The following is a 15,137-nucleotide window of genomic DNA, read 5'->3' as shown; positions in this document are numbered from 1 at the left end:
ACTCCCGCTCCCAGCAGCCATCAATGGTAGCAACACATCGGTTTCCTCATCTCCAGGCTGGGATTTTGTCTGGCTGGAGCTTGCACAGGACTCGTGAATTCCTTCACAATCTCTGAGTCTCCCAGTCTCTGTTGTTGCAGGGCAGTGTGGAGACGTTCCTCTGGAATGTGTGGCTTTAAGACTTACATTGCCTTGTCTGTTTTATAGGATTGAGATGTGTTACATTTCTGTGTTATAGCAACACTTTTTTTTTTTTCCTTTCTTTTTTTGAGACAGGATTTCACAGTGTAACTTTGGAGCCTGTCCTGGAACTTTCTCTGTAGACCAGGCTGGTCTCAAACTCACAGAGCTCTGCCTGCCTCTGACTCCAGAGTGCTGGGATTAAAGACATGTGCCACCACCACCTGGTGATCATAGCAACTCTTATACAGAAAGTATTTAATTGGCACCATTATCATCATGACAGGAAACATTGCCGGGTGCAGGCAGACATGGTGCTGGAGAGGCAGCAGAGAGTTCTATAAGCAGGCAGCAGGAAGAGACGGCCACACTGGGCCTGGCTTGAGCATCTGAGACCTCAAAGCTGTCCCCCATTGACACAACAAAGCCACACCTACTCCTAATAGTGCCATTCCCTATGAGCTTATGGCCATTTAAGAAAATAAATGAGCTGGAAACCAGGATGTGGTTCAGTCGGCTCGGCTCACATATGTGAAGCCGTGGGTTCTATCACCAGCACTACATGAGGAAGTGTGGGGGTGCCTTCTTATAACCCAGCGTTCAGGAGGTAAAGGCAGGAGCTCAGAAGATCGAGGTCATCCTTCGCTACATAGTGGGTTTGAGACCCTCCTAGGTCTCAAATAGAAAAAAACAAAACTCCTAAAACAAAAATCATCCCCAACAACAATATTTATATTGGATTTTACATGGTCAGTTTGAGTTAATTTTCTCAATATTTCTCTCTGTCCATATATGTACTTGATCCTGACTAAAAGGCTGAGAAGTGATCTGCCCATACTTAAGAAGTAAATTTCCCTTGAAATTAGAGCCATAAATATATTTATTATTAAAAGAATTTTAAAAATGTATATTTTGTTTTGTTTTGTTGGTTGGTTTTGTTGTCATTATTGTTGTTTGAGACATGGTCTCTTTATGTAGCCCAGGCTGGCCTGGGACTCAGAGATCTGCCTTCCTTTGCCTCTTGAGTGTTGAGACTAAAGGTGTACACCATCACACCTGTTTTTGTTTTTTATTGTTGTTTGTTTTTTGTTTCATTTTGTTGAGACAAAGTTTGGGGTGGAATTGAACTCACTGTGTAGCTGAGGCTGGCTTTGAACTCCTGATCCTTCGGCCTCTATCCCCCAAGTGCTGAGATTTGAGATGTGTAACACCACATCCAGAAACACAAGTTTTAGTTTCTAATTTGAAACGTTCGAGGTCGATGTCACAGGTTTTGGTGGTGGTGGCCGTTTGAAGAGGTACCTCTAACATGAGAACACATAGGGACAGCCTGCGGAGGGTGCGGACTGCCCTGAGGAAATGCCTTGCTTGTTGTTTTCGGGAATCAAAGTGACATGAGGAGGGCTCAGGGCTGCTCTGGCTCCTCTCTAACCCGGAAGTGTTTAGCACATTAAGTTTGACTCAAGCCATCTTAGTGAAGATGACGATGTCATTGTAACTGCCAGTAACTCTTACTAATCAATTAGGAAACATTTTCCATCTAATGACTGAAAAGAGAGCACCTCACAATTTAGCCAGCAAAAATGATGGAAATTGGGGCTGGAGAGATGGCTCAGCAGTTAAGAGCACTGGCCGCTCTTCCAGAGGACCTGGGCTCAATTCCCAGCACCCACACAGTGGACTTACAACCATTTGTACTCTAGTTCCAGGGGATCCGATGCCCTCTTCTGGGGACCTGCACTCATGTGCGCGCGTGCGCGAGCGCACATGACACACACACACACACACACACACACACACACACACACACACACAGAGGTGGTTTGAAAGTAAATGCCCCCAAAGGGAGTGGCACTGGCACTGTTAGGAGGTGTGGCCTTGTTGGAGGAAGTGTGTCACTGTGGAGGCAGCTTTGAGGTCTCATATATGCTCAAGATGCTGCCCAGTGTCTCAGACCACTTCCTGTGACTATTGAGTCAAGATGTAAGGACTGTCAGCTCTTGCTCCAGCACCAAGTCTGCCTGCACACCGCCGTGTTGCACCATGATGATAATGAACTAAACCTCTGAAAATGTAAGCCACCCCAATGAAATGTTTCTTTATAAGAGGTGCTGTGGTCATGGTGTCTCTTCACAGCAATAGAAACCCTAACACACACACACACACACACACACACACACACACACACACACACACACAAAATGAAAATAAATCTTAAAAGTGTTGAACATGGATCTCTTTTCCCCCATCCCTGGCAGTGGTTGTGCACGCCTTTAATCCCAGCACTTGGGAGGCAGAGGCAGGTGGATTCCTGTGAGTTCAAGGCCAGTCTGGTCTACAGAGAAAATTCCAGGACAGCTAAGACTACAGAGAAACCCTGTCTTGAAAAAAATAATAATAATGCTTCCTCTTTTCCCTGTCCTGTTTTTCTTTCTTTCTTTCTTTCTTTCTTTCTTTCTTTCTTTCTTTCTTTCTTTCTTTCTTTCTTTCTTTCTTTCTTTTTCTTTTTCAGGTTGTATTTTATAATCTGTTTACTTGTAATTTTAAACTAGTTTTCTGAAGCAATAAGCAATAATAGTCAATTTGAATAATACAAATACATTTTTAAGACCACTACTGTATCATAACTGTTTATAAATTCTCTTTTTAATTTCTAGGTCAGAGGTCAGTTGATAGTGGCTCTGCAGATTGCCACACTCTGTCCCCAGAGGCTACAAGTGTGTTATATTACCAGCGTGTGGGTTGCTGGGATGTGGCTCAATTGGTAGAGTTCTTGCCTAGGGTGCACAAAGCCCTGGGTTTGATTCCCAGCTCTTCATAGAGTAAGATATGAGGGCACACACCTAAAACCCAGCACTTGCCTGTAACTCCAGCACCTGGTGGCGGAGGCAGGAGGATAATCTTCATCGATGTGTTGAGTTGGAGGCTAGCCTGAGCTGGTGAGACCCTGTCTCAAAAAACAAACAAACAAAAAAGGTGTGAACAACCTGCTGGGTTGTGACGGAGCTGTGGCTAGAGGCTCCATACCTCTCTGTTGTGCTTCACAGGTGACATTCTCAATGCCCTGGCAAATGTGTCTGGCCGAAAGCACCCATCCACGGTCCAGGGGAAGCAGCTGAAGATGTGTCTCCCCATGATGCCTGTGGTGCTCCACCTGGTCATGTCTCAGGTACCCTGTCTGGGGAAGCTGTAACACGTGTGGGCCCCAGCCTTGTCCCCTGGAGTGGAGCCATCTCTACTGAGATGACTCTTCCGTCTGTTTGTCGGGATGTAATCCAGGGAACTCTCGCCCCACAGGTGTTCCGGCCTCAGGTGGTGACAGAGGAGTTCCTGTTCAGCTATGGGACTGTTCTTGTGAGTAGCACGCACGCACGCCTCACGTCTGGCTAACAGTGCTGCCGCTGCTGCTGGCTGCGGGGTGGGCTGTGACAAGGAAGGAATGAAAAGTCTAAATGGCGTTTGTTTGTAGGGAAGTGACCTTTTATATTTTTATCTGTTCACTGTAATAAAATTTGACATTTGGGGAAAATACATTCTCTCCTGATAATGTATTTTGTTCAGAGACAGCCCCTAATAGGGTAAAAAAAAAAAAAGCTCACATAAACACTCGATAGACATCAAGTTAAGGATTTGAAAGGACATGGGTGAGAGTGGGGCTGAGAATACTGTGGTCGCTGACTTCGGCGCTCTCTGTCCAGCCTGTGCATGTCTCTCTAGGATGACACTTTACGAAGTTAAACTCAGTTTTGTTCCTTCTTTTACTTGACTTTGACAATGTGAGAAGACGGGAAAACCAAGTGATTGTGCTACTTTTCACTCTGGTTCTGCACACATCTTCCTGAGGATTCTGTGGCCCAGGAAGTCACAGTGTGTGTGGTGGGTGTGTGGAGGGAAGCTTAGTGACGTCACTCACCACCTGGAGCCAGACCTTGACAGCTTCACGAAGCCCGGGAGGTTAGAAGGTGTCCTGGAGCCACGCAGACAGCACAGTGGTATCTCAGTTTCAGTGTTGTTCTGCAGGAACAGAGTGCTGCTGCTCAGGAACCAGAGGGTGGTTTTCTAGAGGGTTCATTCTAGGAGAAAGGTGACAGAGAATGGAGATGTCTGAGGTCAGAGCATCAGGTCTGGGCAGTCATGAGGGACTCTTTGATGTTCAGTTTTGACTTTATTCTCATGCTGAGTCCCGAAGTCTAGAAAATTCCTGCAGTGGGCTGTGCATTTTTCTTTATTTGTAATCCTTGCACTGATCATCTCTTACCATCTGTAATTTGCGCTCTGTCTCTTATCAAGACCATATTCTTTAACGACACGACATACATGTCAAGGTCTAGAACAGGCTTGGGCCCTGAGGCCTGTCGTGGAGTGTTGAGTAGATAGACGTGGCCTGTGTTTGTGTGTGCTCTCCCCCAGCTCCTTCCCACTCCCTCCCTCCCCCACCTCTTTTCTCTGCCTGCAGTGAGCACACTTTATGTTTTTACAACCTTGCAAGTGTCCCGTTGGGGAGCCTCCACGGACCTTCAGCGCCTGCCTGTTTCAGGGAGGGAGCGCCACATGGGCTCAGAGACCAGAATGGAGGCCCCACTGGGGAAGGGCCTCCTCTCTTCTCTTTCCTGGAGAACAACTTGCCTGGTTCGTTATGATGTGAAAAAACCCTTCACATTTCTTGGTCTTTGGTTCTCAGGAGGGAGTTTAAACAAATAAAATGGCAAACGTTGTATTTTAAGGCTGGCGAGATGGCTCCGTGGTTAAAGGTGCTTGTAGACAAGCTCAACAACCTGAGTTGGAGCCCCAGATCCATACAGGGGAAGGAGAGGCCTGACTCCTGAAAGTTATCTAAGTGCACACGCGTGTGCATGCAGGTGTGGGCACGCGCGCGCATGCACACACACACACACACACACACACACACACACACACACAGGCATGAGGTGCTGTTGGGGCTATTTTCCCAGTGAAGCCACTTTCCTAGTCTGCATCGTGGCTGGTCCTAGAGTACCTCCATGACTTTTCTCACTGTGCCTGTTTGTACCTTCTTGAACTCAGTGTTGATGGCACTGATGTGACACTGGAGAGCAGTAGGTCACTGTCTAATCCACAGCCTGGTTCAGCTACCTGTGCAGTGTGTGTCCATTTGTCATGAGCTGTTGTTGTGACAGGAAAGCTGTCATCAGATGTTGCTCTTAGGGGTTAATCATCCAGAATTATCAAAAGTATTATTCCAGTTCCTGTGTCCTTCCGATGTCAGCCGAGAGAACCAGCCCACCCCACAGTTTTCAATCCCTGGAAATGAGAAGTGTAGGCTGGCATACAAAAGCTTTGAAAACATTTGTTTTCGTTTTGGTTAGCAAAGGTTTCCTAAACATCCCTGGAGTCTGCAGAGCTCATTCAGAAGAGTGTCACACACGGTCATACACAGCAGTGTGTGTGAGTGCACACATGCCTGCCTGTTCTGTATGTGGAGGCTGGAAGTTGACCGTGGGTGTCTTTCTCCATCTCTTCTGTACTTTATTCTTTGAGACAGGGTATGTTGTGGAACCCAGAACTTGCTGGTTGTCAGTGAGCTTCTAGATTGTCCTGCCTCTGCCTTCCCATCTTACATAGTCAGCTCCAGGTGTCACTTGACATGACCCAGCATGGGGAGGGGGAATCTCAATTGACAAATTGCCCAGAATAGGTTGCCCTGTGGGCTTGCCTGTGAGGCATTTTCTTAATTGCTAGTGATGTAGGTGGGCCCAGCCCACTGTGGGCGGTGCCATCCCTGGGCAAGCGGGCCTGTTGGATAAGTGAGCTAGCTAAACAAGCCAGTAAGTGGTATGTATTCCTCCATGGTCTGCCTCAGGCTCCTGCCCTGAGTTCTCTCAGTGATGGACTGTGCCCTGTAAGCTAAAACAGACCTTTTCCTCCCAAACTTGTTTCTGGTTGTGGTGTTTATCACAGCCATCTGGGACACCGTTGCTGTGGGTTCAGGTGTGCCCTGCTGCCGCGCCGCCCTGCTGCCGCGCCGCCCTGCTTTGGCATGGGTCTGGGCATCGGACTCAGGTCCTCACGCTTGCTCAGCAACCCCTTGCCCCCTGAGCCATCTTTCTAATCCAGCACAGCAGAGGAAAGCTTTGCGAGGTCCATCTGGAGATCAACATCCTTTTCAGTATTTTCCAAGTACGTCCGAGTAGTCTCCATCGCAGCAGACTTATCAGTTAGCTTTTAAAAACTGCATGGATCTGAGGTACTCCATTCCAGCCAGGAACAGCCTGTGCCGGAACTTCCTGCCTGTGGGTAAAGTGGGCTGGAGAGAGGCCCCGAGCTGCTGTGTCTGCACTCACCAAGGGTCCTTAAGGGGGACCTGGAGGGTATGGCCCTGTGCATCTCACAATGGCACCAGGCCACGGTTTGCTGTGGTGTGGAAGGGACATCGCCATCCTCATCAGAGCAGCTGTGACAACTTGGCATTTCCCTCACAGGAGGGGAGGGCATTAGACCCCTCCCAGCTGTATCCAATTCTACCTCAGTTGCACATGGTCATGTGGTCTGAGGAGGCACTAGAGCAGTGGTTCTCAACCTGGGGGTTGTAATGACCCTTTCACAGAGGTCACATATCAGATATTTACATTATGATTCATAACAGTAGCATTATGAAGCAGCAACGAAAATAATTTTATGGTTGGAGTCACCACACCATGAGGATCTGTATTAAAGTGTCGCAGCGTTAGGGAGAGTGAGAACCACTGCTCTGGAGTGTGTAGAGGGTGGAAGGTGGCTGAAGGGAGATGGGGAGACTGGGTCTGTGCAGCTGTGGGAACATGTCATCCATGCTGGTGGTGCACTGCCTGTCACCCTCAGCCCTGCTCAGTGAGGAAACCCAGTAAACCCGGTGGCCGGCTAAGCCGGACGCTGATGGAGTGGTTGCTTTGGTCTGTTGTTGGTGCTCTTTTATGGTAGAACATTCTAGATAATTACATATGGGACATGAGTGTAGAAATTAGCTCTACATAAACATTTCCCCCAAATAAGTGAAATTTGAGTCTTAAGGCGACTGCTATTTGACCGCAGTGGCGGGTGCTTTGAAACCATCTTGGGCTTTCACAGGCTCCATCCAAGGAGGATTAGCCAGCTGCTAATTGCTGCCTTCCACCCTGCTGGGGAGGCAGCCTGTCCGCACACCAGCTGCCTCTTCAAGGCTTGCAGCAGAGCTGGGGAGGCCCCCATTGAACTGGGCCAGAAAACAGGAAGTGATGGCAGGGGAACCAGTGGTGGGTCCTGATGGATGTTGACCTACTGTGCACTGTGTTTCCTGTGTCCTTTCCTGAGGTTCTTGGTTGATGAGCCCAGGACAGGGACTTGTCTGTGCATGCTGGGTTCTCAAGTCCTGCCCTCTCTGGACTGTGGAAGTGCAGTGATTGACAGGCAGGACAGTCCCGCCTCTGTGCACAGCTTTCTGACAAGTGAATGCTGATTTGTTGATGGCGCTTGGTTTGTGTTGTGGAGATGGTGCCCGCCATGCTTTAAAACAAACCGCCAAATGCTCTAATGATGTTCTTGTGAGGAGTTTTTTCCGTCTGCACTGACTGCAGACTCCATCCCCAGCTTGCTGCGGGGGTTGTTCGCCTCCTGGAAGGAGGCCTGTAGCACTGAGCCAGGCAGGCCTGCTCTTGGCCGCAGCAAGCCCTTTATCCACTGCACTGTCTCTGCAGCCCCGACAGGGCTCTTTTCTGTCCTCAGTCTTGCAGCCGATGGCCTGGCCCTGGGTTCTGTGTGGGGACTGCTCTGCTGCCCACGCTCTTGGTGGCCATCTGCAGATGCTCTGTGTCCTGGGGTCACCTGCAGCTTCAGGTGACACTGCTTCTTGCTTTCCTGGTGCTGTGCCACTGACCACACAGCTTAAGGAAGAATTTATTTTGACTCAAAGTTAAAGGATTATTTTACCATCTGGATAACTGCTATTGACATGAAAAAAAAGAAAAAAGAAAAATTAACTTGAAATCCCAAGGATGTATGAGATAGTGGGTGGTGATGCAGTCTGTCTCCTCAGGACCCAGGGTCCTGTCTTTTCTGGGTGTCTGTTGTGACAGCTGCTGTCTAGTAGTCAGCCTTCCTGTAGAGTCTTCAGAATAATTGCACCGAAAGGATCGATGTGCACAGCCCTGTGCTCACCATGGTCACCACAGAGAGCACACACAACTCTCTGCTCAATGTGATCACTACAGAGACGTGCACACACAACTCTCTGCTCAATGTGGTCACCACAGAGAGCACACACAACTCTCTGCTCAATGTGATCACTACAGAGACGTGCACACATAGTCCTGTGCTCACCGTGGTCACCACAGAGAGCACACACAACCCTCTGCTCAATGTAGTCACCACAGAGACGTGCACACACAGCCCTGTGCTCAATGTGGTCACCACAGAGAGTGTACACACAGCCCTGTGCTTGCCGTGGTCACCACAGATAGCTAAGTTGATTTTTTGTTTTTGTTTTGTTTTCGTTTGTTTGTTTTTCGAGACAGGGTTTCTCTGTGTAGCTTTGGCGCCTTTCCTGGAACTCACTTTGTAGACCAGGCTGACCTCAAACTCAGAGATCTGCCTGCCTCTGCCTCCTGAGTTCTGGGATTAAAGGCGTGCGCCACCACCGCCCGACCTAAATTGACTTTTTTAAAATCAAAGATGTTAAAAATATTCTGATGGAAAGAAGCTTATTTTGGTTTGTCATTCAAGTGGACCACATCCCAAGGTGAGGTCACACTGCATGTGTTTGCCCATTGTCTTTCTTGTGAAATAATTTTTGTTTTTTGGGGATTTGCGTGCACACACCACAGTGCCCGTGCAGATTGCTTGCAGGAGTCCATTCTCTACTTCTGCCCTGGGAGTGAACTCAGGATGTCTGCCTTGGTGCAAGCTCCTTTACCTGCTGAGCCAGCTCGCCTCCGCCTGTCCCCTTTAAAAAAAGACATTTCTTTCTGAATGTTTAGTTTGGCATCAAATTAATATTCATTTAAAAATTGTGTCTCATTTTTGGAAATTTGTGAAACTCTTTCATCCAAGTTGTTATAAAAAGCTTCTGTAGCGCTCTTTTACAGTGAACTTTAAACATCTTTGCTTGCTGATCTGAAGAGAATTGAGGTTTTGAATTTTTGCTTTTTGGAGAACTTTGATTTCCTGAATTCTTGGGCTTTGTTTATGACAAACCCCTTCACGTTTGCGTTTGTGCTCCTTCCCACTGAGGCAAAAGAAAGAGAAGGAGAAGGAGCAGCTCAGCTGGGGAGCCCAGCCACCTGTGACAGGGATTTTTTCATGGGCATTTTTATGACTAACTATTGTTTCATTTGTATGGAATGTATAGTTTGATATAATTTTAGTAAAAGATACATCGTGGGTGCTGAAGAGATAGCTCAGTGATTCGGAGCACTGGCTGCTTTTTTAGAGGTCCTGTGGTTCAAGGTCCCAGCACCCACATGCAGCTTACAGCAACCTGTAACTCCAGCCTCTGGATCCGGTGCCGCCTCTGTGGGTCTCAGGTGCACATGTGGTACACAGAAATACATGCAGGCAAAACACCTTCCACATAAAAATAAAATTTAAAAGATGTTGTTTAAAGACTTCATTAAAATGTTCAGAGATGCATGTGTGGGAATATTTTAAAATATCCAGGAAATGGTAGTTCCAGGGCAGTGGCTTCCTTGCTGGGGTGGGTAGTTCACGTGAGGAACTGAATGTTCTCGGTCTGTCAACTCCACTAGTAGTTGGAGAGGTCCCTTATTCTCCACAGCACAGTGCACACAGTCTACTGTGTAGTGCACATGTATATATTACCTTTTTTGTTTATCGATTTTTTTCTTTGCTCATTTGGGGACAGAGTCCCCTGCTATGTAGCCCAGGTTAGCCTTGAATTCACTAAACAGTTCAGGCAGGCCTTGGACTTATATTGATCCTCCTGCCTCAACCTCTTGATTGCAGGGAGCACAGGCTTGGGCTACCACATTTGGTTAAATCATATCACAGTAGACCAAGTTCTTCTCTGGGTTAATAGCTAGTAGCTAGTTACTTTTCAGTTCTATGGTCATCTTATATTTTATTTGCTATTTACTATACTTTTGGATGGATTGAACCCAGGGCCCTGTGTATGCCACCAAGCTATAGCCCCAGCCCTAGTGCTGGGTATATACAAAGCATTATATTTGATGGTGTTTGTGAGCTAAAGGCATGAACAGTGGTGTGTGACTGTGTACGAAGGACACGGGTTTTACAGGGTGACAGAGACCATCTCCCTGAGCTCACAGTCAGGGAACAGCTGTCCTGTTCAGATCTTCCGGCCAGGGACTGAGAAGGGGAACCATCAGGGGGCTCATGGCCCAACTGCTGAGTCTTTCCTCTCACACGGTACTGTGGTGTATGCAAGAGTGGATAGGGTTTGGAGTAACTCAACACAGTGGTGATTCTAAGTTGGGCACTGAGTAGTGTTGAAACCCTTGAGGCCTTGACACCCTGTGCACCAGGAACTTCACTGTCACCATGTGAGGTGTCAACCATTCGTGACACCCTCAGGAGGTGAGGTGGATAGTGGCATGCCACTGGGAATGGTTATCAGCTGGATCATTCATATATATATATATATATATATATATATATATATATATATATATATATTGAAGAGAGAGAGAGAGAAGGTCTTCACACCATAGGTAAGGCTGGCCTTGAATTCACTGTGTCACTGGGTAGCCTAAAGCTCAAGGCTACCCTTCTGCCCCAGCCTCCTAAGTGGTGGGATGACAGCATAAGCCACTGTTACCGGTGGCCATTCTCACTTTTGTAAGTTTTTTATTGCCGCTGAATTATTACAACATTAAATCTCATTTGTATATTTAAAAATCATGGTTTTAATATATGTGTAGTAAAATTTTGATGAATTATTTTTAGGGGGCTGGAGAGAGATTGCTCAGCAGTTAGGGCACTTGTTGCTCTTGCAGAAAATCTGGGTTTAGTTTCTAGCACCCTGTGGTGGCTTCCAACTCTCTTTAACTCTAGTTCTAGGGGATCCAATGCCCTGAGTCCTTGGGCACTGCATGCACATAGTCCACATATTTATGAGCAAAGCACTCATGTACATAAGCCTTAAAAAATTAAAACATTCCTTTAAATTAAGTGTATGTATGTATCTATGTGTGTGGGGTGTGCACATGTGAGTGCAGGTACCTGAGGAGTCCAGATGCAGGTGTCAGATCTCCTGGAGCTGGAGTTACAGTTGTGAGGCATCCTTGGGTGCTGGGAATTGAACTCTTAACTTTGTGCCACCTTTCCATATATCTGAATAGTATATTATATGTATATACTCTGTATAGTGTTTACATAAGCACATTTTAAACTGATTGCAGTGTTGGTAATATATGAATGTATTTATTTTTCCATGAGTTTAAGACTCAGATGTGTGGTTTCAGGCAGAACGTTAACTCCTCACGTTTTATTTCAGAGTTATTTTGAAACTCCCATTTATTGAACACTTCTCCTTTTTCAGAGTCACATTAAGTCCGTTGACTTGGGAGAAACGAACATAGATGGAGCCATAGGTGAGCAGACACATTTGCTGCATCTGAGTCATGGGGGCACGGGTGGACGCCTGCAGTAATGACCTCTGTGATCCTAGGGATGGTGGCTTCGGAGGAATTCATCAAGATCACCTTGTCGGCATTCGAAGCAGTGATACAGTACCCCGTTCTTCTGGCCGACTACCGCTCAACGGTCAGTTTCTAGGAAAACCCTCAGTCATTTACTTGCTAATCCTGTGTACATGTGTGCCAGGCTGACAGGTGTCCATCCCGGGGAGGAAACCTTTCAAAAAAGCAGGGAGAGCTCTGGGAAGCTGGTTCCAATTTTGTTGGCTGGGGAGGGGTAAGTTTTCTGACTATTCCCTTGACTTCCCTCCCCCTTCTCAGAAGCACACACCTGTGGGAGAGGCTTTGCAGACACTGAGGATGTGCCCTGCTTCTGTAGAGCTGGGATTCCGGGCTCTCCTGGCCCCTGCTGTGCTCAGGCTCCTGCCCAAGTAGCCGCTGATTTGGGTTGTTTTCTTCTGTAGTAGGAAGACATCTTGTAGACATTTTGCTTGTTTTTTTCCTCTCCACATCTACTTTGCCTCTGTAGTTTCCTGATTGCTGTAGACAGCTCCACTCGGTGATGGGTTTGTTTCATGCAGCTGCTAATACCAACATCTCTGGTGTCGGTCACTTTGTGCTCCTGGCGCAGTCGTCCAGTGTCTGTGAGACTGCCTTGTTGGCACCCTGCTTGTCCTTCCTCCCAGAGCCTTCTGTGTGCATGCCTCCCTCCTCAGATGCCTCATGTTGGCCTCGCCAGGAGCCTGCTCTCCTCCAGTTGAGACCCTGTCAAACCACAGCCTTCTCTGAGGACAGGCTTCTGGGTTCTGGGAGCGATGTGTGGCCAAGGCTTGGAGGAAGAGCTGGTGTTCCCTACCCGGAGATCCCCTCCTCGGCACAGACCCATGTGCCAGGTGGCTCACTAAATGCTGTGCTGGCAGGAGCCAGGGATCCCAGGAATCCTGTGGTGGTTTGTGGGTGAACGCTTCCTGTCATGGTCCATCACTTTCTGCTGCAGACTTCCATCCAGAAATAGGTCTCAAAGGCTTTAATAATGTTAGGATTTGGGTTTTTTGTATCTCATCAGTTTTCAATGAGAGTTGGTTCACATTCCGCTCACACCTAACATAACAGGAAAGACCGGTCACAGAGCTTTCCCAGTGAGTTCCAGGTCTTTGATTGAGATGTCACTTATGGATCCTGTTGCTTAATGAACAATAACCTCATGGCTGATTTGTTCAGATCCAGTGTTTATAAATATCTGTATTGCATTTAAATAGAAATTTAATTAGTGCGTTTTCTAATCATGAAACACAAGTGTGCTAATTATTGCCACGACAGCCTCAGTTATGATAGAAAAGGCATAGTCACAACTTACCACTTTATAAAAATGCTCTCTAATGCTGCAGCTCATGGGAAATCTTCTAATTATCTCTTTTTGGGCATGACTGGAATGCATGAAGAAAAAACCCTATACCCCAGGGAGCCTCTGATTGTTTTAGATTTCAGCACATGCCGTGTTCAAGGCTCCTGATCGATACCTGCTCATACGGAAGCAGATGACTGTATTTAACTGTTACTGAGCCTGGAGCCAGCCCAGGCGCTTCTGTGGGGTGGCTAAGCCATTTTGTTTCAGTGGGATCACTGGAGTCAGCTCCAGCCAGGACAGGCATCTTGTGAGTCACGTTATTCTGAGTGGGGGCCTGACCAAGGAGGCATCGCTTAGAACAAGACAACTCTAGATCCACCTTGACTGCCAACTTGACACCTTGGAAGGGAAGGAGTCTCCGCGGGGAACTGTCTAGATCAGGTTGCCCCATGGGCATATCTGTAGGAATTGTCTTGATTATGGTAACTGTTGTGGGGGGGGAAGCCAACCCACTGTGGATGGCACCATTCTCTGGGTTTGTGTCCTGGTCTGTATAAAAGAAGAAAAAGTGAGTGTGAGTTAGCCCAAAACTGTAGCTGGAGAGCTTCTCTCCAGGTCCCACCAAGCTCCGGCAGTCCGACAGCCCACTTATAAAATAAACACACAGACACTTATATTATTTAAACTGTTTGGCCTAATGGCTCAGGCTTCTTGCTAACTGTTCTTATATCTCAATTTAGTCCATTTCTATAAATCTATACCTTGGCACGTGGCTCGTGGCTTACCAGCATCTTCACATGCTGTTTGTCATGGCGGCGGCTGGCAGTGACTCCCTTTCCCTTCCTGTTCCCTTAATTCTCCTCTCTGTTAGTCCCACCTATACTTCCTGCCTGGCCACTGGCCAATCAGTTTTTTATTTATTGACCAATCAGAGCAATTTGACATACAGACCATCCCACAGCACAAAACAGTATCTGTAAAGTGAGTGTGAGCTAGCCCAAAACGGTATCAGTAAAGTGAGTATAAGCTAGCCCAAACAGTATCAGTAAAGTGGGTGTGAGCTACCCCAAAACAGTATCAGTGCACACGCTACTAAGAAAAAATAGAAGTGTCTGCTAGAGGCACAAGGTGAGTATGGCTCTGCTTGGCCTGACTTAGAGTTGAGCAGGCATCATCTCCCTTGGGAGAGATGTTTAAGAAAGGAAGCCTGAACAGATTGTCCTAGGTCAGGTTCCCCTGGCCAGGGTGACCTTGCCAGGGAATTGACTGTCAGTGTTGAGAGGAGTGGGGAGGAGAGCAGAGCAGTGAGGGATGATGTCGTGGGCTTTTTAAGGTACTTGAGGTGGCTGTTTCTAGTATGTTATCATGGAGGTGTACAATTATGTACATGAGTTGGTTTTATTCTCTGCTCTAGGAAAGACAAGTTACAGATGAGACATGCTGTAGTCAGAGACACCCCTCAGAGGTGGGTGGTGGATTAGCATTTGAACTCTCAGGTCCGAAGGTCATCTTTTGGAGACATCTTTATCTCAATGATCTTTTGTTAGATCTCCATGCTGGTGAAATCAGTCCTTTCCCAACATATGTGGCTGGATTAGAAGTACTATTTGGTGCCCCACTCTCGTGTCCCTGTGTGGGACAGGGCCGGAGTCCGGCCAACCCTGTAGAGTGGTTTTCCTGGCACTGGACATTGATACTTTTCCTGTGTAATTTCAGAGAGAATTCTGCCTGCATATAAGGGAATGTAATTAACTTCATGCTGTGGGAACCTTGGGTCAGCTGTGAAGCCTGTAGATTTCGTTTTCAGAGTGTTGCTTTAAACATACAAGCTAAAATGCATGCCGTTTTATGGAAGGCCATTCCCACTGAAGTATCAGTTGGTAACACGGTTTGAAAGGACCCGTTTGCCCTGGTGCTGGGCTCGTGCTGTCATGCACACTGAGCTCCTTTGTGACCTGCTCTGGCCTCGGCACCCTTGTACTGCTGTGTTTCTCTTCACATTCCTC

General features: G+C 47.3%; 1 protein-coding gene across 4 annotated transcripts in view; it reads left to right on the top strand.

Moving 5' to 3' along the window:
- Ulk4 (unc-51 like kinase 4) overlaps nt 1–15,137 on the top strand; it is a 312,713-nt gene that overhangs the window by 99,272 nt on the left and 198,304 nt on the right. For all 4 annotated transcript variants that reach the window (XM_059268917.1, XM_059268919.1, XM_059268918.1 and 1 more), the window contains exons 24-27: nt 3,228–3,349; nt 3,478–3,534; nt 11,687–11,738; nt 11,816–11,910. In XM_059268917.1, coding sequence (XP_059124900.1) covers nt 3,228–3,349; nt 3,478–3,534; nt 11,687–11,738; nt 11,816–11,910 — 326 coding nt within the window. The remainder of the gene's footprint in view (nt 1–3,227; nt 3,350–3,477; nt 3,535–11,686; nt 11,739–11,815; nt 11,911–15,137) is intronic.

Source organism: Peromyscus eremicus, chromosome 7, assembly GCF_949786415.1.
Source record: "Peromyscus eremicus chromosome 7, PerEre_H2_v1, whole genome shotgun sequence".
Taxonomy (NCBI): domain Eukaryota; kingdom Metazoa; phylum Chordata; class Mammalia; order Rodentia; family Cricetidae; genus Peromyscus; species Peromyscus eremicus.
The sequence above is the reverse complement of the archived record's forward strand: the minus strand, read 5'-3'. Positions and strand labels throughout refer to the sequence as shown.